The 9,113-nt window shown below is 42.0% G+C and overlaps 1 protein-coding gene across 1 annotated transcript; it reads right to left on the reverse strand.

Annotated features, from left to right (window-relative positions):
• Positions 1–371: 371 nt before the first annotated feature.
• Positions 372–4,021, reverse strand: LOC106613588 (sphingosine 1-phosphate receptor 1). The gene is made up of 2 exons (XM_014216005.2): positions 3,863–4,021; positions 372–3,101 (listed from the first exon to the last, which is right to left on the reverse strand). Exon 2 carries the CDS (start codon positions 2,904–2,906, stop codon positions 1,788–1,790), a length of 1,119 nt encoding a protein of 372 aa, XP_014071480.1. The 5' UTR covers positions 2,907–3,101; positions 3,863–4,021; the 3' UTR covers positions 372–1,787.
• Positions 4,022–9,113: the final 5,092 nt, after the last annotated feature.

The raw sequence follows: 9,113 nt of genomic DNA on the forward strand, positions 1-9,113 counted from the left end.
GTGTTGGTTTTGATAGTTTTTGTTCAACTTCATTTTTGTTATTGCTTGCCAGTTTATCGGTTTGACAGAGAGCCGGCTGGGGACGAGATAACCCTCTGCCCTCATCTCCTGTTCTGCTGAAACAGCTGTGTAAGTTTCCTTCGGTGGTGGACCTGTCCCCAAACTAGTTGCTTTAGAGGATTATCCTATTATTAACAGATATTTATCCAATTCTCACTACTGTCTCCCATCTTTAGGTGGCAGAACTTATTTCTGTAACAATATGACAACTTCCATGTTAAAAAAAATATATATGTTGCTTTAATGTCACAACATTCTGTACTGGGCCTACCATACCAGGTCTCAGTGTGCATTAAGAGAAGACAACAATAAACTTTTTTTTTATTTCCAATATTTATTAAGAGCTAACCAAAACATTGAAACAAAAACACGTGCAAAATATGACTTGGAAGTTTGGCTAACTGATTAATTGACCACTGACAAGCGCTATTGTACTTGGCTGTGGGTGTTTAACGGTTCTTAAAAACACATATTTACTAACTGAACAATCCATAGGCGGTTTCAGTGAACTATTCCAGTGAGCTATTGATGATGTGTGTGCCCACAGTAACGTCCATATTCACTTCTTCCTTTATGAAAAATGTAAGTCATTATTGGGGTCGGTGCATTCAACAATGGACGAGTGCTATTGAGTTTATCCTTATATGTCAATCTCTTGTGTTTTTTCGACCTCATGTCCTTCCCTAATATTGGGCCATGCGGGTTTTCACAAGAGAGTATGTTTTTGAGAGTGGAAACCGAGGGACAGACAAATATGCACAAGTTAAATGGCTGGAGCTACAGTATCTACAAAATCTAAAAGGAATCCCCCTTTATTAAGGCAGTGAAACAGAAATCATAACTGGAAAAAGAAAGACGACCTTTGTCACACATCAACCAGAATATAAATTATTATTGCAACTACATTGCATCGCTACAAAGATAACTTTATCGAATAAGAGTGAAATAAAACAAATTACAAGTACAAAATACATTCTTAATCAAGGTGTAGAATTTACATTGTACTAGCCTTCAGAGTTAAGTCGAAGAAACACGAGAGCTTCATTAATTGTATTTCTTAAACGTTTCAATAAGAACAATAAACGCTGCTAACTATTGTTACACTTCCATCAACACCTTAGAGAATCAGTAAACACCTATAATGGGTTGATGGTTTTTAATGAGCATTTTTACAACAAGTGCTGTACTAAATACATTAAAAATACCTTTGACTAAAATGGCTTCTTCTCAATCTGTAAAAAGAACATGGTTGAACTCAATACTGAAAAGTCAGGTTTACACTTTGGGTGCTGAACTGTAAGTGCTTCCCTATGACATTGTCTTTTGAATATGAAAATATTCAGTTCAGTGCTGGCAGTCCTCAACGTGTGGGGGAGATGGACACAAACTGTAACACTCTTTCAGTTCTACTCTCTAGCATGGATGTCCAGAGATATTCACTTTCTTCCAGTTTAGCCCTTTTTTCTGATTAGTTTCTTCTCATGCATCAAAGACAGACCCTTTGAGAAATGATCAAATAAATGGAAACTGAAGAGGCAACTTGCATACTGTACATAGACACAACCACAGCGCAACAAAACCACATACAAACACACACACACTCTACTTATACACATATATACATAATGTACACACACACACTTGCACACTGCGCAAAAACATATATACACACATCCACATTCCCTAAGCAGTGGAGCTACTTTTCTCACAACAGTCCACAAGGCCCTTTAAGAAGAGGAGGTGATATTCCCAGAGGATACGACGGTCTCCCTTGGCGAGTACTCTGGCTCGTCCTTATTGGGGTGAGACGAGTTGTCCGACTTGCTTCGGCTGAACTCTGCACCCATGATGGGCCGAGAGAACTTGCCAGAGGGCCGGGTGCAGACACAGCAGCACATGAGCGTTTTTAGGAAGGCGCGGCGCATCTCGTTGCTGGTGAGCGTGTAGATGAGGGGGTTCATCGCCGAGTTGAGCACGGCCAGGGCCAGGAACCACTCGGCTTTGTACAGGATGGCGCACATGCGGATGTCACAGGCCACGTCCAGCAACAGGAGGATGAAGAGTGGAGCCCAGCAGGCGATGAAACAGCTCAGCACGATGATCACGGTCTTCAGCAGGGCCATGGACTTCTCCGAGCTCTTGCTGCTAGCGCTACCCCCGCCGCGGCCGTTGGAGACCTTGCGGAACACCAGCTTGCGGCTGCGGGTGCGCACCAGGGCGTAGATGCGCGCGTACAGGACCACGATGGCCATGAGGATGACGCTGAAGACGGTGGTGCAGAACAGGATGTAGGTCTTGTGGTAGAGCGGCAGTACGGTGGAGCAGCTGGGCATGCTCTGGATGCAGTTCCAGCCCATGATGGGCAGGCCGCCCAAGATGGCTGCAATCAGCCACACGGTGCTGATGAGCATGAAGACACGGCACGTGTTGCCATTGTTGTGCAACTTCATCTTCAGCATGGTGAGGTGGCGCTCGATGGCGATGGCCAGCAGGCTGAAGACTGAGGCTGCCAGGGCCACAAACATACTCCCCTCCCGGAAGAACCACTGTGTGGGGGTCAGTTTGTATGTGTTGGCACCTGACAGCAGGATGTTGGCAGTGTACACCACACCAGCAAGCAAGTCTGATAGAGCTAAGTTCCCAATAAAGTAGTACATGGGCTTGTGGAACTTCTTGGTCCTCCAAATGGTAAGCAGGACCAAGACATTCTCAAGGATAATGAAGCAACATACAATGATGAAAACCACAGAGTCCGCTTTGAGTCTGGAATCCTGCTCCACTTTCCGGAGCTTCCCTGTGAAGTTGTAGTGTCTGGCTATTAAGTCGGAATACATGGAGTCACCCATGGCTCTGATTTGAATTTAAATCCTACAAATTCTGTAGTCCACCACTTAGTCCACTGAGGGGCGATGGCAGGCCAAGGCACAGCTGGCAGTGGTATTCCTTAGCACTTGATAGGTTGTCATTGCAGACAATCAATCAAATAATCCTTATTGCCACAGGATGTTCTGAGTATGATCTTGGGCCCCATCATGAAACTCCTAAAAAAAAAACAGGGAAAATACCGATTTAGAACAGTCATAAAAAATAAAATAAATGTATGACTGTCTAAAGTAAAATACTATTTAATACTCCTTCACTTTTATGTGAAATGAGGACTGAGTATACAGTAGACTAATTCAGCATAAAATACAAGTGAATGGGAGACAGAGGCAATTCTTTTGTCCAATCGTAAATTAGGGTACATTTTCATGTGGAAATGTGTGATCAAATAAAAGCAAACGAACAGAAAAGTCGGACCCCTGGCCGGTTCTTTATGGATATGATGTTCATTATGGTAACTGATTCTGGACTGTATGCTGAATTCCACAAGATGGATAGGTATCGCACTGATGCATGAGCTAAATTATCATCATGATAGGCTATTTTGAACTGTGCTAAGAATGAGATGGGTGGTGGGGGGGGGGGTTTGGTGTGCATTGGGACGCTATGAAGTTATTCAATGTTTTTTTAACGTTTTTTAAAAATCCATAAACTTCAGGAAAATACTTGCAATAACTATGTAACGGAATCTCTCAACGTGAACTTGAAATGCGCTTGAAACTCACGTTATTTTGTTCAAACGTATTTTTTTTCGATTTCTTCTGTGTTAAAGATATGATTAAACAGTTAACTTAAATTACTTTCGAAAGGCACAACTTTGATTTGCATTCTTATTGATGACCAGACGCTAAAACTAATTCGGCCGTGTAAATGTACATTAATAAAATCTAATCTAGAAATTAAGTAAATGTTTCCTTACCATAATAGTGGTCATCAATGAGAATATTCCAGGTATCAACCTATATTCGCACAAATCCTCGAATCAGAAACTTTTTTTATATTTTCCAGCGGCTGAGTTCTGTGTGTTTGCGGCGTGATTTCATGGAATGAGCACCGTGCGCAAGAGAAGCTGAGTATAAGCAAATCTTTTTATCAGTTCATACCACCCCTCCCTTCCCCATAAAAGGAAAACTCCACCCAAAAACTATTTTTTGGTATTTGTTTCATTAGTCCATTGTTGATATTTTACCTACTCATTCAAAGGTTTCTCTTTATTTTTACTTATTTTTTTTACATTGTAGAATAATAGTGAAAACATCAAAACAATGAAAGAACACAGATGGAATCAGGTAGTAACCAAAAAAGTGTTAAAATATATTTGAGATTTGAGATTCTTCAAAGTAGCCACCCTTTGCCTTGATGACAGCTTTGCACACTCTTGGTATTCTCTCAACCAACTTCACCTGGAATGCTTTTCCAACAGTCTTGAAGGAGTTCCCACATATGCTGAGCACTTGTTTGCTGCTTTTCCTTCACTCTGTGGTCCAACTCATCCCAAGCCATCTCAAATGGGTTGAGGTCGGGTGATTGTGGAGGCCAGGTCATCTGATGTAGCACTCCATCACTCTCCTTCTTGGCCAAATAGCCCTTATACAGCCTGGAGGTGTGTTGGGCCATTGTCCTGTTGAAAAACAAATGATAGTCCCACTAAGCGCAAACCAGATGAGATGGCATATCGCTGCAGAATGCTGTGGTAGCCATGCTGGTTAAGTGTGCATTGAATTCTAAATAAATCACTGACAAATGTCACCAGCAAAGTACCCCCACAGCATCACACCTCCTCCTCCATGCTTCACGGTGGGAACCACACATGCGGAGATCATCCGTTCACCTACTATGTGTCTCACAAAGACACGGCAGTTGAAACCAAAACTCTCAAATTTGGACTCAAATGACTCAGAACAAATCAGAACAAAGGACAGATTTCCACAAGTCTAATGTCAATTTCTTGTGTTTCTTGTCCCAAGCAAGTCTCTTCGTATTATTGGTGTCCTTTAGTAGGGATTTATTTGCAGCAATTCAACCCTGAAGGCCTGATTCACACAGTCTCCTCTGAACAGTTGATGTCTGTTATTTCAACTCTGTGAAGCATTTATTTGGGCTGCAATTTCTGAGGCTGGTAACTCTAATGAACTTGTCCTCTGCAGCAGAGGTAATTCTGCGTCTTCCTTTGCTGTGGCGGTCCTCATGAGAGCCAGTTTCATCATAGAGCTTGATGTGGTGCAGAACACAAATATATGTGGCTTAAAATAATTGTTTTTCAATTTTTTTGTAATATTACATTTTAGTCATTTAGCAGACGCTCTTATCCAGAGCGACTTACAGTAGTGAATGCATACATTTCATACATTTTTTTTCTCCGTACTGGTCCCCTGTGGGAATCGAACCCACAACCCTGGCGTTGCAAACACCATGCTCTACCAAATGAGCCATCATTTCTGGATTTACAATTTTTAAATAATAAAGACAGTGATAATAATGAGAATATTTGTCCGTCATAATAATCATAAATGCTAGGCAACTGGTACAACCTAAACCAACTAAAATCATCATCATCATCATCACTTTAGTAGGTCTGTTTTGTTTGTAAACTTAAATGCTCCTTTGGACAATGCAAACCCTTTGGTGGTGAAGGATGGCCTTGGCTCATTTCTGAGTCAATTGCTGTCAATCAAAAGTGCATAGCTCAGCCATTCAGCCTCGGAAATGAACATGTATGTACTAAGAAAATCCATTGTAGAATGGTAATTGCAGAGTAATAAGCTATGAGTTAGTAGTCGATAGATAAAATGTGTATACGTTTTATTCAAATCAATAGGGAGAACAGAATAGCCTGCCTAAAAATACAAACATCTGTATTGAAGATGTGGTGCAGTTGACTTACTAACATGAATTTAGATAGTCTAATGGACGCAGTGAACACAGAGATGACTACTTATTATGATACCTATTATTACCTACTATTACTTTAAGTATTGGCATAGCCAGCAGTAATTGTGGTCGTAATAATACATATAAAACAATAAGGATACCAATAATATTATTATTCAATTGTGTTAATAGAAATCCTTTTGTTTTCATCTCTGGGAATGCACCAGCTGTGCACATTAGCCCCCCCCCATGAAGTAAAGCTATATGTGCATGAGTAACCGCCCTTCTCCATCGTCTCTGCTCCCAGCTCCGTCCCCTGTGGGTCCCAGCTCCATCCCCAGTGCCCCATTTCTTCTGCCCATTAATCACATGTGCTGCTCCCTCTGTCTCTTCAGGTTTTCTGCTCCACCCAGCCCTCTGCCCTCAGGGTGTGGGGCAGTAAGGAAACATGGCATATCCATACCCTCTTCTGAGTGTGTGTACAGTATATCACCCATTCCTAACCATCCTTTCAAACATGATGGTGGCTGCATCATGTATTGGAGATGACTTAACCAGAAATGCCCACATCTGTAATGCCAAAGTTCCTTTCACCAAGTATTGATGTATTCATAGAACTATTCAATCACGTCATAACATTTTCTCGTGATTTCTTGTAATTAAATATTTTCCTTTAAATCCTTACGTGTTTGTGTCTGTGTGTGAAAGAGAGCGCATAGAGTGAGGAAAATGACTGAAAGGAAAGAGAAAAACATGGAAAACTAACTAAGGAAACCCTTCCTTCAAGAGGTCTCTTTGGTGCATTCTTTGACGGGGGAGAATATCTATATGCATGCTCCAGTTGGTCGTCTGTGAGCGAGCGTTGGCACCATCGCTGTCAGCTCTCTGGACCATCAAACCAAGTGAGAGCAAAAGCCTGCATGCAGAGAGACACAGGGTCTTACATTTTGGGAAGCTCCACTGCCATTCCTCTTTCTTTGTTTATTTTTGATCCCCTTTACTTAGACGGAATTCATCCTCGACAGGACTCAGCCCCACTTATCCTCCTATAGTGGTTGCTCCCGACGTGGCTTAATTGAGGCGAACATCAGCATGAAACTAAAGCAAATGGGCACATAGATGGACCATCCAGATAAGCTCTCTGGACTTCATATACTAATAATTTCACTATAATAATTTGCTACAGTACACATTGCTGCTGTACTTGACACATTTCTTTACAAAAAGGGTTTTGAAAATGTATGAAACGAGCTATATTTCACTGGGTTGCATGACGTCGCTATATAATGTCGCTATATAATGTGAGAACATAGCACCTGACTTTAAACGACAAGTGTCGTCTTTCATTAACAGATCCTAATTTGTGTACTCAGACGGTCAGGGATAGTTGATGACTCGCATTGTTGCGAATGTGAACCAAAGCAGCTGGGACCTTAGGCTAGTTAACCCCCCCCCCCCAACCCTTCAATGTCCGAGCGGTCAGTGGGAGAGTAGCCATGCAGAAAAATACATGGAGGGGCGAGAAGAAGAAAGGAAAAAGAGAATTAACAAACAGTGGTTTGTGCTTTTATGAGCTCCACAGACTTTGTTTCATGACTCTCAGAGGAGAGAGTTAAGGAGATGAAGTGACATTGGCCCAGTAGTGGTGCGTGAGTAAAATCACTGGTAAAACCAAGGCCCTACGTATTACAACCAATGTGTTGTGATAATTGCGTTGTTTGGCGATCGTGATATATAGGCCTGAAGGTCGAGACAATAAGAAGAGACAGGGGCAGAATAAATTCATCCACACCTTTGTTTTATCCCAAAACTGGATAGCAACCTCTGTCCAGTGAAGTCCACAAAGCATATTGCACGTAACAGACAGAACGTGACCTACAGCATGATCAAGCAAGCTAATGTTTCCAACATTTTTGGATCACTAAACAAAGAAAACAGGAGCTGCCTCCACTATTCCAGCACAATTTCAACTTCAACATTTCAACATCATCAAATCACCTCTGCTTAGTCTAACACAGTGACAACTAAAAGATACCATAAACAATTTAGTCCAATCAACGTAAGCTAAATATAATGTGGCTGTCCAGGTTCTGATTTCTGTGTGCGTGTGTGTGCGTGCGTGTGCGTCCTGCTTGTAGAGAAACGCCAATGCCATCCTCCTCTTTTTCATGTTGAGGAAACAGTCGATCACTCTGTCATACAGTACATGCTTTTATTTTTGTTGTCCTAGGCTACCTGGCTAAAATGCTTGCTCGCTAGTCTAACTTCCATTCATGGGCAACGTTAGCTAGTTAATATTAGCCTTCATCTAGTTACATATTTAACTTCAATCCTTTCAGGCCAGGGGCACAACAATGTATGAGTTAATGGTTGGATCAGAATCGCTATTATAATCATTGGCCAGTACAAAGAATTAAGTAAAACCCAAATCCCTATCTCCGTCCATGGCAATTTAGGAAAGGGACAATTTTAGCTAGCCAGCTAGCTAGCCACCGGAGGACAACAACACAACAAGATGCAGCAATTCAAGTTGTTTCTGTCAATGACTAATACTCTCAATGCGATTTGATAGGAGTGATGCCAAAATCTAAGCTGGCTTCCCCTGACACTTTTTTTCGGTGCTCCAGGACCATTCACAGTTGAGCTCGCTCAGTTTAGCTCAACGCTGATTGGCAAATGTTTCATACTTTTTTTGTTATCAAGGAAGGCAAAATGCTCGCTGGCTTCCCTTGCATTCAATGCTAGGAGCGGCAACAATGTAATACTCGTTTGGACCAAACATCATCAGATAGATGGCCTACACGTAGGAGACAGAGGGGGCGCTGTTTCGCTCACTCGGATGCTTTCTCCTGTGAGATACATTCAGCCTCTTGCGAATTGAAGGGAAAATGATGTAATGTTTTTTAATAGTTTTCTTGGTATTTTTTGGGGGGCAAGCCTGTCTTCCCATGGCATCCATAAATACACGCCCCTGCATTGGCCCCATAAGGAAGAGGAGGGCTCCGATGACTCACAAGTACTGGAAATGCTCCATCGTGCTCCGATTGATCCATCATGATACTTCAACATTGACATTCCACACGTCCTTGTGCCAGCTGAATTTGGCATCTCACCACCAACCCATTCCACTCTCTTTTTGCCATCTCTTCATTCTGTTGCATCTGGTTGGTTCATCATTGTTTTTATTTAACCTTTATTTAACTAGGCAAGTCAGTTAAGAGCAAATTCTTATTTTACAATGACGGCCTACTCCGGCCAAACCCGGACGACGCTGGGCCAATTGTGAGCCGCCTTATGGG

This window comes from Salmo salar, chromosome ssa10 (assembly GCF_905237065.1).
Source record: "Salmo salar chromosome ssa10, Ssal_v3.1, whole genome shotgun sequence".
Classification (NCBI taxonomy): Eukaryota; Metazoa; Chordata; class Actinopteri; order Salmoniformes; family Salmonidae; genus Salmo; species Salmo salar.